This window comes from Metarhizium brunneum, chromosome 5, assembly GCF_013426205.1.
Source record: "Metarhizium brunneum chromosome 5, complete sequence".
Classification (NCBI taxonomy): Eukaryota; Fungi; Ascomycota; class Sordariomycetes; order Hypocreales; family Clavicipitaceae; genus Metarhizium; species Metarhizium brunneum.
The window spans coordinates 4,147,615-4,165,186 of record NC_089426.1 but is presented as its reverse complement, the minus strand read 5'-3'; the positions used below and the strand labels follow the sequence as shown (position 1 = coordinate 4,165,186).

The 17,572-nt window shown below is 49.9% G+C and overlaps 5 protein-coding genes across 5 annotated transcripts; 4 read left to right on the top strand and 1 right to left on the bottom strand.

The window, feature by feature from the left end:
• Positions 1 to 88: 88 nt before the first annotated feature.
• G6M90_00g092920 (uncharacterized protein) lies at positions 89 to 1,052 on the top strand (the record flags this gene model as incomplete). The annotated part of the gene is made up of 3 exons (XM_066131425.1): positions 89 to 251; positions 338 to 367; positions 448 to 1,052. The coding sequence occupies 3 exons, from the start codon at positions 89 to 91 to the stop codon at positions 1,050 to 1,052; spliced, it is 798 nt and encodes a 265-aa protein (XP_065987400.1).
• A 1,969-nt stretch (positions 1,053 to 3,021) lies between these two features.
• tcsB (Two-component system protein B) lies at positions 3,022 to 6,443 on the top strand (the record flags this gene model as incomplete). Its single annotated transcript, XM_014686449.1, has 2 exons — positions 3,022 to 4,831; positions 4,891 to 6,443. The coding sequence occupies 2 exons, from the start codon at positions 3,022 to 3,024 to the stop codon at positions 6,441 to 6,443; spliced, it is 3,363 nt and encodes a 1,120-aa protein (XP_014541935.1).
• Positions 6,444 to 8,317: 1,874 nt separating this feature from the next.
• Positions 8,318 to 9,361, top strand: G6M90_00g092900 (uncharacterized protein; the record flags this gene model as incomplete). Its single annotated transcript, XM_014686448.1, has 1 exon — positions 8,318 to 9,361. One exon carries the CDS (start codon positions 8,318 to 8,320, stop codon positions 9,359 to 9,361), a length of 1,044 nt encoding a protein of 347 aa, XP_014541934.1.
• A 1,946-nt stretch (positions 9,362 to 11,307) lies between these two features.
• On the top strand, positions 11,308 to 12,294 carry TRYP_12 (Trypsin; the record flags this gene model as incomplete). The annotated part of the gene is made up of 4 exons (XM_066131424.1): positions 11,308 to 11,385; positions 11,449 to 11,550; positions 11,648 to 11,853; positions 11,916 to 12,294. 4 exons carry the CDS (start codon positions 11,308 to 11,310, stop codon positions 12,292 to 12,294), a joined length of 765 nt encoding a protein of 254 aa, XP_065987272.1.
• A 4,007-nt stretch (positions 12,295 to 16,301) lies between these two features.
• G6M90_00g092880 (uncharacterized protein) lies at positions 16,302 to 16,883 on the bottom strand (the record flags this gene model as incomplete). The annotated part of the gene is made up of 1 exon (XM_014686447.1): positions 16,302 to 16,883. The coding sequence occupies one exon, from the start codon at positions 16,881 to 16,883 to the stop codon at positions 16,302 to 16,304; it is 582 nt and encodes a 193-aa protein (XP_014541933.1).
• Positions 16,884 to 17,572: the final 689 nt, after the last annotated feature.

Sequence of the window (17,572 nt, the reverse complement as noted above, 5' to 3'; positions counted from 1 at the left end):
TGTCAGAAACGCTGACTCTCATCACTGTTCTCCTGTCCATTGCTCTCCCACTGTACGTGCATTCGCGGGAGCCTCGGTAGATTTCAACATGGAGAACCCAGGCAGGTCGGATTCCGACACGGACCGACAGAGCAAGGAAGAGAAGCCAGTTGTCAGGAAATTATCGCAAAATGTTGACCTCAAGCTGGCGTACCTGCCCATGCTAGCGTGTTGCTTCGTGTCAGGCCTGACTGACGGCACCATATACAACGGTTAGTCGGTGCGGTATCCGCTCTTTTGTCGCCAGGTACAGTCGGCTAACATGGGTATTGCGGTTTCTTTGGTGTTTTCCCAACAGCCTACGGAACCTTTGTGTCAATGCAAACAGGTACATTGTTCTTCACCCAGCGCCAGCTCAGTGTTCACTGAGATGATTGATGACGGTACGGCTCACACCATGTCTTCCAGGAAACACGATTTTCGTTGCCCTCGGCACATCTGGCTACAACAACAAGCCGTATGGATGGGCCAGGTCGCTTTGTTCGATTGCCTTTTTCATTGTAGGCTCGTTTTCATTCTCTCGCTTTGCGCTGTACCTGGGCGGAAGACGGCGGGGGATCATGATGCTCTCGTTTCTCATCCAAGCCATTCTGGTCATAGCCGCCGCCTCGATTGTGCAGGGCGGCGTCGTGGACGGATCCTACCCGTCCAAGCGGCTTCCCACCGACGTTGATTTCAAGGAGCTCCTCATCATCGCCTTGCTGAGTTTCCAGGCAGCCGGTCAAATTGTCAGCAGTCGTACGCTCAAGGTGGGAGAGGTTCCCACCGTCGTCGTCACCAGCATGCTGTGCGACCTCATGTCTGATCCGGCATTGTTTACACTGGCCAAGAACGACAAACGCAACCGCCGATTCATCGCCTTTATCCTGACACTGGTAGGAGCCATCTGTGGCGGCTGGATCTCCAAGGCGGCCGGCGCCGTCGATCCATCGCTATGGACAGTGGCGGGAATAAAGCTCGTCATTGCGTTTAGCTGGCTGTTCTGGAAGGCTGAGCCCGACTCCGTGGTTTGACACATGATGGTATGGATGGTGAGGCATCCTCGTTGGAATGAAAAAGAAGATGAATGAGCGGACACGCGGATTATAGACTTGCATTGGAGCATTATTAGAGCATTGCATAAAAGGGGCCAAGAGGTTGCTGTCTCGATGGTGCACTTCGCACGGGTCGCGAGAGCATTTGTACTTTGCTGCGCATGTAGATGAAATTGATTGGCCTGCATCATGAGATTATCGACTCTCGTACTGCTGTCAGGCAGTTTGATATGGTCGGCTGACTCGGAGGCATCATGACCAGTGACTTGGGCATGCCGAACTCGCCTGTTTTCCCGCAGAGTATGGTGCACCAGGCCGGTAAGCTGGAGTTAAACAGAGTTTTCGAGTCTGCGGCCGAGCTTGGCAATCCAGACGCGTCAGTGTCCCGTACATGGAGTCGAAGCATTGCAGACGAGACGAGAAACATGGTGTTTTCGTTCGAGGCAAAGGTTTGGGTCTGCACGAGAGAGTTGAGGTGGGGACCCTGACGAGCGCCACACACGCCTCCCATTGGCTCGTGGCGCGCAGGGAGCGTTAATTGCGGTTTTCGTACCGGCTGGCTGCGACATGGCCAGATGCCTCTCCTGCCACGCAGTGCCCAGGCCGTCTGGCCGTTGTGTAGGCACTGGGGTCAATACATGTATGATAGATCCGACTCGGGTCCTCCGTATTGGCGGCGTTAGAGCGGGCGTAGTGTTGAGTGAGTCAAGTCTCATGGCATCCACATGTTCCCCATTAAAATAACTCTATCGTGGAAAGGTAGTACTTTTGGTGGCCCTCTTCCCACGACACGCCTTGATCCGCTGTGGTGTTGGCCGGTGACACCTTATTTCGTCCCATGTCGGAACGCTGCATGACGCTCACAAATTGACCGAGCAGAATTGACAGCTGCCAGACAGGGTCTAGGGTAGCTGTCAAACGACGAGCGATCAGCGGGCCGCATCCCCGCGGTGCACAGATCGCCCACGAATCTGAGCAGCCGGGCTTATTTTTATTAATTTCATGTCAATTTCGATTGCTTGATCCGGGGGCCCAGAAGACACTGCTGGAATCTGGGTCGGGGACTCTTGGCAACGTACTCTGTAGATTGTCAGCGTGGAGCCGGACAATGTGGGACGGGTTCTCACAGAAACCAGACCTCGACATGTATGGCTTCAATGTTTCCTATTGACCTTGGCAGAGCTCCGCCCCGCGGCTCAACTCGCTGCTTAAATTGACGATTCAATGTTAAACGCGCCATGCATGGGAATGATTGACCACACCAGACTCGGTGCGGTGCCGCCACCTGCCCGCCAGACCCCGCCAGCTGCTGGAAGAGCATAAGAGAGCTGGGGCCAGCCGCCAACCCCAGACGTTTCGCCACAGTCCAGACAATCAAGAGGGTCTAGAACCCGGTCCATCATCCATCAACTATCAAGCCAACAAGCCGACAGCCGTCGATGATCCGCTGCAACTGCACCGAGCACATAATTCCCCGTGACTCGCAGCCAAGCCACCAGCCGGCCTACCGACATCTCGCTCTCCATGCTGGGACATGTCTCCGAATCCCGTGATGCGATTCAGGCATGCGGCATCATGCCAGGGGTAGAATTGAATCTTTCGACTTCAGCTCCCCATGCCTTGATCGTCCGTCTTCATCCCGCAGCCGCTTCTCTTCGATCCCACCCGCCTGTCCTCGATAGCCTCGAATCGACGCCGTGACCGCCACGTCGCCTCTTCGCTCGTCCTGACCGTCCAATCTATCGAGCTGTTGCCAAAGAACAGATCTGCGTTTTCTTAGCTCGATGCATCAATTGTCCTGGGCACTCGCACCTCTGCATGGCGCCCTGCAGCAGCTCCCGTCAGATACAATCGCACTCGTTGAAGCCGCCGAATAATGCTTCGTAGCCGCTCATAGACTAGCCGTTACCGGCAAGCATACCTTGACACGTGTTACGAAGCCGTCAAGATGCGACTCTCAATCCGAGAACAGCTGGCAACACTCGTCATACTCACAGTTCTCCTCGCCCTCGCCATTGTGTCTGTTCCCACATGGTTCTTTGTCCATACCTTCGTCACCGGGGTTGCGTCGAGCGGCCTTTCCTTGACCGCCTCTCTCAAGGCGGCAAGGATTGATTCCGGGCTCGAGTTGTTGCAGACAATCAGTCAGACGGTGGCAACTCGTGTCTTGCTCCAGCAGGCATTCGTCAACTTTTACAATAATAACGACACGGATCCATTTGACACCGCCCGTACCGACTTGGCTAGTGCCATGAGCACCAACCGGTTCACCGGCCTCCTCCAGGCTAGATTATATTCTAGAAACGAGACGGGGGCCCATCCCACCGGTCTTCTCAACGTCACTGGCAGCGGCGTCGGTACCGAGACTGACAATATACAGTTGCCGTATTTGACCCCCAATGGATCCAGAGTGAACCTCAGCGACACAGCCTTTGGCTACCCGCCGTCCCTGTATCCGAATATTACATATCGGAGACTGGGCTATCCGAATCCATACCAGCCCTCCACCCCAGCCTTCGGTGCCTATGCCTTCCCGGGCGTCGCAATAAGCGACAATGACGGCCTTCTTCTCGGGCCCTTGATGATTAACGAGTCCTTTGCCCTCATGTCCATTACCGTTCCTGTCCGATCGCTCAGCGTGCAAAACTTTATTCTTGGCTACATGACGCTCATTGTTTCTGCTGGATCCCTCTTCGACGTTCAGACGACTCGTGAGGGTCTGGGATCGACAGGCATGGTTCTGCTCGTCGGGCCAACCCATCCATCTAACCATTTCCTGGCCCCCATTTTCCTTTCTAATAGCACCTACTCACCCCCAGCCAATGCCTTGGCACCCTCAACTGTGAAATTCGTCCTCCCTGTTATTCCCATTGCCGGACAAACCGACCGCCATGGCAAGCGAGACTACGCCACCGGCGACTTCTATAGCCCGTTTACGCTTGCACAATACCCAGCGGTGCTCAACGACTATGCCAAGCATAATTCGCAGCCGAATAACGCCAGAGCACTACTGTCGACAAGGAACGAGCAAGACGTGTCGGTCGCGGTTGGTGTCGCCCGACCTAGTTCAGCCCTGGTTGACTGGGCCATCGTGGTAGAGCAAGCCGATGGCGAAGCCTATGCGCCAATCAGTACTCTGAGACAGATTCTGCTCGGCTGTGTGTTTGGCACGGCCGCATTGATATTGCTCCTCGTCATCCCATGTGCGCACCTCAGCGTTGGCCCCATCAGACGACTCAAGATGGCGACAGAAAAGTCCATCTCCCCGCCTGGATACGAGGAGGAGTATGAGGAGTATGATGAGCAAAGTCCGAGTTCAGGCGGCACGGGGTCGTCTGGCTCGATCAAGGGCCTCTTTGCCAATTTACGTCGCAAGTTCAGGAAGAGACGACGAGCAATGACACAGGCTGAAATTGACAACCATCGTCGAATATTCAAGATTCCGGGGCGAGTTGAAGATCGAAAACACTTTGTCACCGACGAGCTTACGGAGCTTACGCAAGTGTACAATGAAATGACGGATGAGCTCGTGAAGCAGTACACTTCTCTCGATGAAAAAGTCGCTGAAAGGACTCGCGAACTCGAAATAAGTAAAAGGGCAGCCGAGGCCGCCAACGAGAGCAAAACATTATTCATTGCAAACATTTCACACGAGCTCAAGACGCCGTTGAATGGCATTATGGGCATATGCGCTGTTTGCATGGAAGACGACGATATTGGGCACATTAAGCAGTCGCTGAAGACTCTTTACAGATCGGGTATATTGTTCTGTCGCAGTATGAAATTTCCAGAAACCACCATTACTAACGGGTCAAAGGCGACTTGCTACTCCACCTTCTGGAAGATCTTTTAAGCTTCTCCAAGAACCAAATCAACCATCAAATTAGACTCGAAGACAGAGAGTTCCGCCTAGGTGATATTCACTCACAAATTATATCCATTTTCGACACGCAGGTCCGCGAGAGCAACATCACGTTTGAAGTAACATTTCTTGGCTTCGAATGCGACGAAAAGCTCTTGAGATCAGAGCAGGAAGGTACCGCCATGAAACTCCCCGCTCTAGGACCGCCAGGAATGGGCCGGCTCAAAGACGTGTATCTATGGGGCGATCAACATCGAATCCTACAAGTCATTATCAATTTGGTCAGCAATAGTTTGAAATTCACACCGGCTGGAGGCAGGGTCGAAGTCCGCATACGCTGCCTCGGCGAGATTGAGCGAAACAGCAACGAAGAAAGGTCACACAGGAACGGCTCCGCCCAAAGTGGACGAAACCGGCACAGGATGAGCTCAGGCTCTGCACAGTCGTCTATTTCCAAGGCGACGACTCACACCTCGGCGCTCCAGGACAGTTCTACCACGGCTGTATCAAGCCACAAGGGTCCCAAGGCAAATGCTCACGTCCATGTGCGGGAACGATCCCCAACGCCGCCTCGGCTCCATACCAAGCTGTACATGTTTGAGTTTGAGGTTCAGGACACCGGAAGCGGAATCCCCGAGGCAATGCAGGGGAAAGTCTTTGAGCCCTTTGTACAGGTCGATTCTAGCCTGAGCAAGAAATTCGGAGGAACCGGTCTCGGACTGAGCATATGCTCGCAGCTTGCCAAGCTGATGAATGGCTCTATTAGCGTCACTAGTACGGAGGGCGTGGGATCAACGTTTTCCTTGCGAATCCCGCTCAAGCATGTCCAAGACCGTGTTCCAAGCACTGCACCCGGCAGCACTCACTCCAGGCCCCCGAGCGTTGGGTCCATTGTCGGCGATGCCCACCGCAATTCACTCAACGGCGGCATCGTCGACCCCGAACAAGACGCTAAAAAGAAGGACGTTTCTTCTGTTAGGGAAGACTGCCAACCTCGACTGGTTGGTCTCAGCACTCCCTTTTTCGCCCCTACGCCGCCGCGCACCAGTGAGGACCGGCAAAAGGCAGCGATCCAACAGGTCAGGGCCGACAAAGCGGGCCGGGGCGAACTGCGGGTTCTGGTTGCCGACGACAATTCAACCAACATTGAGGTAGTCAGCAGGATGCTCAAGCTCGAGAAGGTGAACAATGTCACGATAGCAAAGGATGGCCAAGAGGCGTACGAGCTCGTCAAGGCGAATATGGAAGAGGACCAGCCATTCGATCTGATCTTTATGGATATCCAGATGCCCAATCTCGATGGGCTGCAATCCACCCGTCTGATTCGCAAGATGGGTTACGTGGCGCCGATTGTTGCACTCACTGCCTTTTCGGAAGAGAGCAATGTCAAGGAATGCATGGAGTCGGGCATGGATGAGTTCCTGAGCAAGCCGATTCGCCGACCTGCGCTGAAAAACGTACTCACTAAATTTGCAACCATCCCGGAAGAGATGGAAGGGGCTGCGTAAAAAGATTCATTATTAAACCTATGTGCAGACGTGGATGGGGAAAAGAAAAGTTCTGCAATGAGGGGGTTTTTTTCTGCATTGGAACATTGTTGTTGACTTGGGAAGCGGGATTACGGCATTATATAGCGATACACTTGGATACCATTTTATAATACATTCTGACCAACACTTGCCGAGTTTCAGTTTTCTATGCCCATGGAGCAGCCTCGACTGACTGACTGACTGACTAAAAGGACCGAATAATAGAGATGTCGGTTTATACCACGTGCAGCGACAAGTGGTCGTTTCGCGGCTTGACAAAAAATAGCGCAGATGAGATGCCAACACGGCTATCGACAGAAGTTTGAGAAGCCGCACACTTGGCTAATGGGTCCTTAAGGGATCGGCACCGGAAGGTTTTGATGCTGGGACAACCTTGGCCGTGACGGAGGATTTCATGCTATTATTAATGCCGAGCCTAGCTGCTGCTGACTCGTAATTACTTGGGACACTGGCATAGCGCTATATCAAATGTCTGTCAAAAGCTTTACTTTTACACCAAAACCCACGTAAAATACTGCTTGAAAAATACTATACTATTAATTAAGAAGTGTTTATAGCAAGTTTAGGCGTAAAAGTATGTTTTTGACAGCACTGACTTTTAATACCACACTGTCGGTAGTTGTTGGCCAAGGATTTCGAGCACCCACACATCTTATAAAGCACGGAGCGGCTTGTGGAGAGTCGGTTCCATTGAACCTGTAAACTTGGAGCTTGGGTCTGCGGAGATGGACACTTTGCGGAGAACAGTCGGGGACTTGTACCCTGCCAGACCCTCCTTTGCGCCACGGTTTGAACATGACACGTGCAGTACATACATACTGCCTAGGTTCATGACACAATACAACGGCGGGGAAAGGCGTACAACATGTAGACAGCAAGGCGTTTTTGGGTGGGCTGATGGTGCGAGCTTTACGAGGCCCAAAAAAGGCTGGCGCGGCGTGGCACGATTAGCTACAGTGATCGACATTTTTAATCGACCGCGGTTGTCAGCCAAACTAACAGCTCGGGGGGTAGGGAATCCTTGGCAACCTCCAGCTCCAGCGCCTCGGGTCAATAACATTGAATACTGTACGTGACGAGTAAGTAAACATTACAACAGCCTACATATGTACTCACGCTTGACGAGTGCTAAGTCGGCATGTTTCGTTTTTGGCAGAGTTTTATCGCTTGCCTGCTGTCCCTTAAAAGCAGCCAAGGCGGCAGTGAGGTCACGAAATCCACATCGCACCTGCCAGCAGCTGATGGCATCGAGTGACTTAATAACTTGAGCCCAATTTGTGTGTGTCATGTACTGTAGCTCTTTGTAATGTAGAAGCCTACCGGTACTTCTATTGTGATATAAATTAGGCGTAGAATAAAGTACCTTTTAGATGCCGTTTTTTTATTGGCTCGGAATCCCTGTCGCGGCTGTTTTTAGGGGACTTGGTTTTCATCACATCGGACTGACTAAGAGTAGCAGTGAAGAAACCGGGGAAGTGCCTGCACGACCTTGTTTCGAAACCTCGCCATGGTTTGTTTCACAACCTCGCCATCAGGGATCATCTTCATGCGACATGCTTTGTCACTGTAGTATCATGTAGTATCATGTCGTATCATGTAATTTCCGCACTCGAGATTCTGTTTGTTTTCCCCCTCTATCCATGCCGAGTGTAATTACAGTTGATAGACGACTAGTTTATACGTACATATGTATTCACTTTGTATGGAAAACTATGGATTATATAAAGCAAAGGTCAACAACCTCTTTCCGGTGAATTTGGAGCATCACCAACCATTCCTTTCTCTACTCTCTTTCAAGACTCACAAAGCCAGCGGCTAGTTATTTATTCGTCATGAGGCAGGTCCTACTCTTTGCTGCCTGGGCATGGGCGAATGCGGAAGCTTGTGCAAGCTGCCAAGGCAAAGCCTGGACGAGACGCAGTGGCAACGACGACAACAACAACAATGCCATTTCTCCCAATTCAGGTGCGGGATTTGCACAATTTGCCTGCCGCACAGTGCCCGCATCTGGTGACGACATGGGCAAACGTGCGTCAGTCGAAGGTGACTGCGATCAAAAAGCTGCCATCGAGACTGCGCTCAAGTCTTGCGCCGATTATGCAAATGCCGCTGTGGAGGAGTTAAAGAAAAAAGACAGCCAGCTGTTTGAATTCTTCTTCAAGAAGGAAAACGATGGCCAGCGGGACAAAATCGCCAAGCGGTATGAACAGATAGCGGCCGAATGCGGCGCGGCACAAGGCGGTAAAATCTCCGTCACTTGTAAAGAGGTCATCGGGTCGTGCACGGTACCCGAGACGGGGCAGGATGCCACGGCAGTGGCCGATACGAAGGTGGGTGACAGGCTAGGGACTCGTGTGCAGCTCTGCAAACCGTTCTTTAACCTTCGTGAGGGCGGCTGTGGCCAATTTGACCGTCCGTCCACCCTCGTACACGAGCTCTCGCATTCCCTCGTGGGCACGAAGGATTTTAAAGCAAGCTACGGCTTGAAAGCCATCCAGGGACTCACGGCTGCGCAGAACTTGGAGCATGCCGACACTTATGGCTTTTTTTCTCAAGCAGCTTCCAAGGGATGCAAGACGGCCGATCTGGAGAAGGCCCGTGACTCTGAGGTGACTGTATCCCCTCCAGGGCAGGGGACTCAACCGTCCACAGGGCAGCTTGAGGGGACTCAACCGTCTACAGGGCAGCTTGAGGGGACTCGACCGTCTACAGGGCAGCTTGAGGGGACTCGACCGTCCACAGGGCAGCTTGAGGGGACTCAACCGTCTACAGACCAGGGGGCTGGACCGGTGCCACCTCAAATATTGCAGTGGTTTCGTTCGAAGTGGCCTGGATCAACTCCAGAGCAGGGGGACCGGATCGTCTACGGAGCCTGAAATCCAGAACGGCATCAGCATCCCCTTCGGCTGGACTCCGTAGGCATTAAAGAGTCCTGAGGCTATGCATGGCTGCATCGACCAGCTGTGAATCAGAATTGGGTGGGGAGTGGGGAGGCGGTGGCGGGACATGTGTTGACGACGATGATGTGAATAACTACGAGGCAGCAGTTGCAGGCAGCTAGCATACCTTTGTAAGATCCCAATAACCTGGTTAGATAGCTTCAATCAAGGACTATTCTACTTCTATTGAACTTGTAGCCAGCCACCTCGCGATAAGTTGTAGTGCCTTGTTTGTTTATTTTTTTCAGACAGCTTGAGACTATTAGATAAGTCTGCATGTGATATTACGACCCGGCACGCAGGCTGCAGTGTATGTAGGCCGCAGGACGGGCCGTCTGTATACAACCAACAGAGCTGTATTGTTGACATCTTCAAGAGATCAGGCGTGGGCCGTATCTTACTTTGAACCGGCACGCCAACGCGTTCACGCGGCCCCTCCTGCCTATTGACAACATTTTTATACTCAAAAAAAAGAGCATAAAACGGTCGCTGTCTCAAGACCTTGGTGTAGGGATCGCAGCCGCCAAATCTATGTCCGAATCTTGAAGGCCGACTTTTAAGGGGAGCTCGGTATTATCGCCAAAGGAATTCTATTTGTTATTATTAATACTATTATAGCTGCTTATACTACTAGGCGATACTATAATTAATATTATAGATTTCTCGGAGGAGCCAGGTAATATTAAGTTGTAGGCATTAAGCTTGTCTGTGTTGGTATAATTTGGTCCATCACGCAATAATAAAGTCAGAGTCGATTTAGAGGGGAAAAGAGGTACATGGTGACCAGATTCTTCCAAGTCGATCGTGCTATACTTGTATCGCCGTTGTTTAAACAGAACCTAAGCCTTAGCCGTAGCATTAACTAATGAGGAACTTGGTCAGGAAGCAAGAACTTGACCCCGACTGTCTTCCCAGATTCAATCCGCTCCACCAACCTAATAGTGCGCAAGCCTAATGATCCATCCAAGTCCATAAACTATTCTGAATCGTATCGTTTTTCCATTTCCCCTCTCCGAAAATTCGCATTCTTTAGCGGTATTCAACGCTCCACTCACTCCTTCTCCGATCAATCCCTTTCCCTTCTTGTCCACTAGTGTTCTCCTCCCCGGTGCACCATAGGTGGTGAGGGCTTTGACTGAACAACCTATTGTGGGGCGTTGCACGAGTAGTGTAAAAAAATCCAGTATAGTGCCAGCACCACAAAAAGCTACAGCGCAGTGCTATAATTTTACACGGCAGAGATATATATTACCAATTGCACTATACTAATTAATGTATTTTTATGGAGCTTTTTTTTTAAAATTGAATAAAAAATTTATTTACAGGGATTAAATATATAGCTCACAAATTACAAATCAAGTACTATATATTACTACTATAATAATCACGATTCATTAACCAAGATACCAGACCCGTAATTAATATTATATACAGGGTACTAGCCCTGAATTTTTGGGTACCTTTGGCACTCAAGCCCATATAAAGCCCCACTTACACTCCTGAATACATAATCTATTTACGCATCCCCGGGACACCCTTGCTATTATTTTCCTAGTTTGATATTGTCAAGGCCGCGTCTAATAAGTGCATCGTTAATAACTCGTAAGCATATCTCGGTAGCTATTTAGGTACCAGATACCTTGGCACTCCCAACAGCATTATATCAAGTCCCACGCTTTTTGCATGATGACGACATGCGTGGATATAAAAACGCAAAATTAAAGCGTATGCGCGCGAGTCAATACATGTCGTAACTAGTCAGACCTGCAAGTCCGGTAGGATTTAATACTAGGCTGTGCTGCACCTTCCGTTTCTCTTGAGCAATCGACAACTCTTTGGAAACTTATACATCAGCAGTCCACCGACCAACTCCTGTCTTGACCATGGTACCCAAGGCTGCTATTCTACTAGCTGCCGCGTTTTCTGCTATTTCGGCAGCGACACCAGCTATCGATAGGAGAGTTATTGGCGGAGAAGTTGCTTAAGATGGTGAATTTAAATTTATTGTTAATATTTACGACGAGGATAACCAGCAACATTGCGGAGGCAGTTTACTGGATAGAAAAACTGTTCTTACTGCTGGTCACTGTCTTTTAAAGAGCGCTTCTGTAAAGGCAGGAACGTTGGTAAGTAAATGATATTCCCTTACGCCATCTGCGTAGCTAGAACCTCTGTGCTACTTGCAAACTTTTGTTCATTTGCATCAAGCTAATAATTTTATAGAATGTGCAGATGGGCGGCGTAGATGCACGAGTTGCATCTTACAAGCTCCATCCAAAGTACATACCATCCCCGATCCATCCATTCAATGATATTGGCATCATAAAATTATCAACCCCGATTGTGAACAGCAGCACGATTAGCTACGCGATCCTACCGGAAAGTAACGCGGTTCCGCCGGTTGATTCAATTGCTGCAGCAGCAGGCTGGTAAGTGCTAGTAAACTCTGCACGATGACATGTTTTTGGAGAGGTGTTGACGAATAGGCAAGGGGCCGGCAAGCTCCCGGAGACAAATCTCGTGTGGATAAACTTGGCAAGATCACTGTCCCTATTAAGTCACCACAGTACTGCGTAGATCATGATCCAGAGGGGAGGCTTGTACACAGTATAACTGGTCAAGACACAGTATGTGCTGGTGAAAGTGGCAAGACGCTGTGCTATGGGGATAGCGGCGGTCCTCTTATCGACCAGCAAACGGGAACCTTGATTGGTGTCGCGTCAAAGGTTCTTCAGGACGCAAAGAAAAATTACTGCGGCGAGTCCACGGTATTTACTAGGGTCAGCAGCTTTATCCCTTTTATTACCGAGAATCTTGAGCCTGCGCCGTTGACAGACGCTGAAATTGACGACTTTTTCAATCAGGACTGAGCATAAAAAGATGATTGAAGAAAGTCACATCACTTTTTAGCGCCACAGGGACCTCTGACAAGTACCTAGGTAGATTCATAAATTGTACGACGAGTAGAAAATTGACAACTTCCCCCGTTGTAAAACAAAACTGTGACGACCCGGAAGGGACTGTTGGCGTGCCACGTGTGCTCCCATATTACTACCTAGCTAGTACCGGCTTGTACTAGTAGCTGGCTATACGTAGCTTGCATATGCAGCCGATTTACTTCATTTCCAGACGTGTTGAAGTAAAGCTGGAATAGAAGGTGCTGAATCAAACATTGCAGCTTTGGGTTTTTAATAGGAGTCCCGAGTGCCACGCCACTATGATCACAGGCCTTGTATAATTTAAACTTGAATAATAATTAGTCTAAAAGGCCTTAAATTACTATACCTAGCCTGAATTTTAGCTCCGGTCCGCGTTTTCGTGCATTATCGCGATCCTGCCGTTTTGGCGTTGAAGGCTGCGCACCTCAACACCACAAGCAACTTGATGCGGCCAGAGGGGAAAATGAAAGGAGCTCTAGGAAATGAATCAATTCTCACAGCTACACAGGCGCGAATCCAACCGCTTCAACGAGCTCGAATACAGTTTCAAAAGCTCGAGTTCAGCAGCAACAGCGACAGCCTTGGAAGCCAGAATTCATTCGTGTTAGCTTCAAAATGGTCGAATCTAGTTCGCTGGCCGCTTCATCTGAAACAGTGATGCAGTTGGCTCAAGAAGCTCTTTAGTTTGCTGTCTATGGGCTTGGTCCGATGCGATATTGCGAGGACGACCCTTTCTCGACTCCATGAAACGGGGTGAAGAAACCAGATATTATCTTGGCGCGCGTGGCTTGGCCGAGACTGGGGAATGCCGTATCCCTGTTTTCACAGGTCCACGTACTTTGAGATGTACTCCGAATGGTAGCATCCAATGTGCCCGACTTATGTACTGATCCGTTACGCCTTGCCAAGCAGCTCTCCGTACTGTTCCCGAGTATGACTGTAACCATCTGTCTGATACCTTCCAAACTGCTCAGATGGATCGAGAACGCCATAGCCAGTGCTTTGTATAACCACATCGAATCACTAGCACTGTGTTGATAGCGCGCCATTCTGTAAGCGTTTTCTCCATCGTTTCCAGCCCACGCCTTTAATCAAGGCCGTTTCCCATACTGCATGTGTCCATGTCAGGGTAGTGAGTAGCCAAAAGTCTCTACATCTTACTCGGGCGACAGGGTTTGCGCGCAAACACAAACAACTTTGTGCCCGTCGAGGTGTGTATTGCTACGCATACACTCCCCCGCCGTAGGAAAGCTTTGGCTCACAGGGCTGTAGTTTTACTTGTAGCAGTCTGGAGTATTCTTGTAGTGTGTTGAGTAAGCAAAAACTTGTATTATAGTTCTTCCTTCTTTTCCGCAGAGCATGTCATTTTCTGTACTACTATCAATCGGGCGTCTAGTCTGAGAATAAGGGAGCCTTGTTCGGTAGACCGACAACAGACAGACTTGGCAAAACTTGGTATTGTGGAGAGGATTACTATGGAGGTTTTCCGTAATGACAGAAGGGCTCCCAAGCATTGAACAAACTAACTGGACTACAACATGACGCCACTATATTGACAAACTCGTCATCTGCTCTACGATACCAATGCCGGGTTTCTATAGGCCATCCATGTACGGCTTGGCACAAGTAGCCCCAGGACAAGTTCCGGTAGTCGAAAACTGAGTTTCGGATAATGATACACACTCCACATGGGGGGGATGTAATAACTTGAATCACGCCAGGAGATTCTGGACCATTATCTAGTCGGCAAGCCAGTCTGCGTGCTACTGTATTCAGTATAAGCAACCGGTGGTGGAAGTATACTTTAATTCTCGTAAAGCCATGCCTGCTTCAACCCTTCCAGGTGAAGCCCATTTGTTAGGCTTCACAACTGTAGGGTCTTTTTCGTGTAATATGGCCTTAACATGAAGCTCCTCTATCATATTTTGAACGGCATATTGGCCGCAATAACCATCAGTCAACCACTTGTTCAAGCGGCACCAGCAGAGTCGATTTCGGCAACAACCGAGCCCGTTGATTCCAGTGGTGGACAAATCACAGCCAGGTAGGACCAAACTTGACCCTTCTACGCTATTGCTCACCGAGTTCTCCAAGAATCAGGCGTACAGGATGCTCTCAAGAATGGAGCTAACGCTATTGAAATCGACGTGACGGCTTGGTCCAGCGGCTGGTGGGCGGACCACGACGGGCTGCCTATAAGCGCCGGGGACACGGCCGAGAAGATGTTCTAGACGATTACAGCAGAGCGCCGGGCCGGCACAACATCATCTTTGTCCGGCTCGACCTTAACAACCTAGACTATGAGTGTGAACCTAGTGTAACAACTAGTATTAAAGGACTTAGAGAGCTCGCCCGCCGATATTCTATAACCCGCTGGTGTCAAGGTCCTTTATGGACTCTACAAGTCTAATATTGGCAAACGAATATATAAATTTATTCGTAGCGACTTAAATAAACACGAGGCTCTTAATATAGACGCCGAGGTTACCGTGTCGGAAAAGGAGCTAAGCGATTTACTTCAAGGAAAACACGTCTATTCTAATAAGTTTTTAAATCTAGCTGTAAAGTTTAAAAGTCTATTTAAAAACCTGAGCAAGGCTTTTAAGAGCGGAGCTTTTAGAAAGGCTTTCGGATAAACGCTTGCTAATTGCAAGTATAAGATAAAAGTGGCCCGGTGAATTAATAACGCCAAAGTCGACGGCCTTATTTACGGCTTTAAATATACACACTATTATAACTATAAGGATACCAAAGGGGCTTGGAGGATATCGCTCGTGCTATTTAGGCGAATAGCGGCTACCGCATAGCGAATACCAATAACAACCTTTGGAGCGTGCTGCCTATGCCTAGTATTAATTCGATAAAACCAGAGCCAAGTCAAGGGCAAAAATATAAATTATCGACAACAAAGCGGTATATAAAGTTTAATTATAAATAGCATCTGTAAAGTAGTATATTCCTTTTGCCTAGTCCGGTTCTATTGTATATAGTAATTATTAAACCAGACGTTTCTTGATATGATTTAACTCTCTCAACTCCTTTTTAAACACCGCACCTTGTAACCTACTAGCAGTTCAAATCTGGCAATGTATCTCACATGGCAGTATATATACGCAAGGTCCAAGTTATCGCAACTCGTCTACATTCTCTATACTCTAGCTCTTCTAGCACCACGGATATAAAAGGTAATAGTACCAGACTACTTGCGGCCGCCAGTATATTTACCGGCTGAAAATGCCCATCACGTCCCACGGTACTATTCGCATCCCTGTGAAATCCTAGTGCCGATTTCCAAAAACCAAATATTGAACGGGGGCCCCCTTGCAAGTTGAGCGTCTTCCTCTTTTCAACTCACCGCCTGCAGCCGCAGCGCATTGTGCCTCAAGGCCAGAGGCAACCTTGGACGCGGAGCCGAAAAGGATCAAGCATATGCCGTTGCTGTGCGTGTCGTCACAGGCGTGTTTACATTCCTGGTAGCTGGGGAGCCTGGCGTATAAATTGACCTTTTATTTCCTGCTTACTCGTTGAACGGTGTAGTCTTTATGCGTTTCTTATTACTCGTGACTAGCTGTTATAGGCACGCCGCAAGTTGGCCACTACAGCTAGCCAGAAACTATATCCGGTGCAGCTTGTGCATTTAAATCCCTCGACACAATATTATCACGGTTTAACGACGCCAAGTAAAAGGGAGCCCCACAAGTACTTGTTATAGTTGACCTTGTATACCTCAGCCGTCAATGTCTTGTATTTCCCCGTTGAATATGAGTTAATTATAGGTTCTTAGTTATCCTTGTAATTATAACATTAGTCCAGGTACTCGGGTAGCTAGCCGACTCGTCATATACTCCCCAGAGCACAAGAACCCGGCCATCCATCTATTGCCCACGTCGTAGTCCTCCATGTCTGTTCTGATAGTTGCATCTACCATGCGAAGTAATCTACCAGCTCTTGTAGTACTTCTCCTCCGTCTTTCCGCGGAACCACCCGTACAGGTCGGAAATGTGATTGACATTAGTCTCCTTGACCTGAGTCCAGGCAGCGTTAAGCTTGGCCCTCGCGTCGTCAATAGCCTGGTTAATCTCGCCCGAGAATTCTGGCCCAAAGGCCGTGGCAAACTTGCGCTTGGCCAGGTCAAGCGATTCGCGGGCCAGAGGCACGCGGCGTTCGTTCGACCACCAGAGCTGATTGATAATGTCGTTGCCCTCCTTGTCCTTGTCGTCTGCGACGTGGGTGTCAGTAAGACGGGTGATGAGCAGGTATCGATTGTAGATCTGGTTCCCCTGTTGGAGAGCCCGGATGCCAGCGCGGTAGTCGTCATTGTTCAGGATGCGATAGGCGTCGAGGGTCTTGGGGTCCTTGCCTCGGGACCAGAGGCAGGCGTCGGCGTCGGCAAAGTCCTCTCCGTGGTGCTTGTAGAATCCGCGGAGACAGTATTCGATTGTGCCGGTGCAGTCCTCGGTATAAGTAGGGGGACGAGCCTGCAGCGTCGGGCTGTCGTCGCGGACATAGCAGCCCGACATGTCTGTTGCGGGCTCCTTGAAGGGCTTGTTGTCGCGAGTGGCTATTAACCCCTAGAATCAACTCTCCACAAGGTGCTCGACTTTTTACAAGATCTTAGTAGCTGTTCATCGTGATTCACAGGGGAGTAGTAATATTCCCATGATAACTTATATGAAATTCCTTTTAAGTAGTTACAGCCCCCCTTATAATATCACACATGGCTATACATTCAGTACGCAATAAGTGACGCGGACCGCTTGGCGCTGTGCACCGCCCGTGGTGCGAGCACACAGTTGGGGCTCGGTGATTTACCAACCATCCCAGACCCTGATCGTCCCACGTGCTGTAAAAGATCATTGGACTCTCAAGGTCCGTGCCTGGCAAAAGAGGCAAGTCTGGTGCAGGCCATGTCGCCAACGACAAGCACACGACAACCACAGGGCACCAGTAGAGCCTTGCACAGTCAGCCAACAACGCCGACGGGTAAGGCCTGGTAGTATTAATCGACACCAATTGGCACATTATCGGAACAAAAACGTCTTGTGTAGGACGCTCGGCAGCTGGAGACGTGTGGCCGGCAGTCCTGACTCGATGTACCCTGGCAGAACCAAAGACTTGCAAACGCCACTCGCAGAGGACGACACCATTGTCCGAGTTCAAGCGGGGAGCGTAACATTGAAGCCACCCACATGTCCATCCTGTGCTAAAA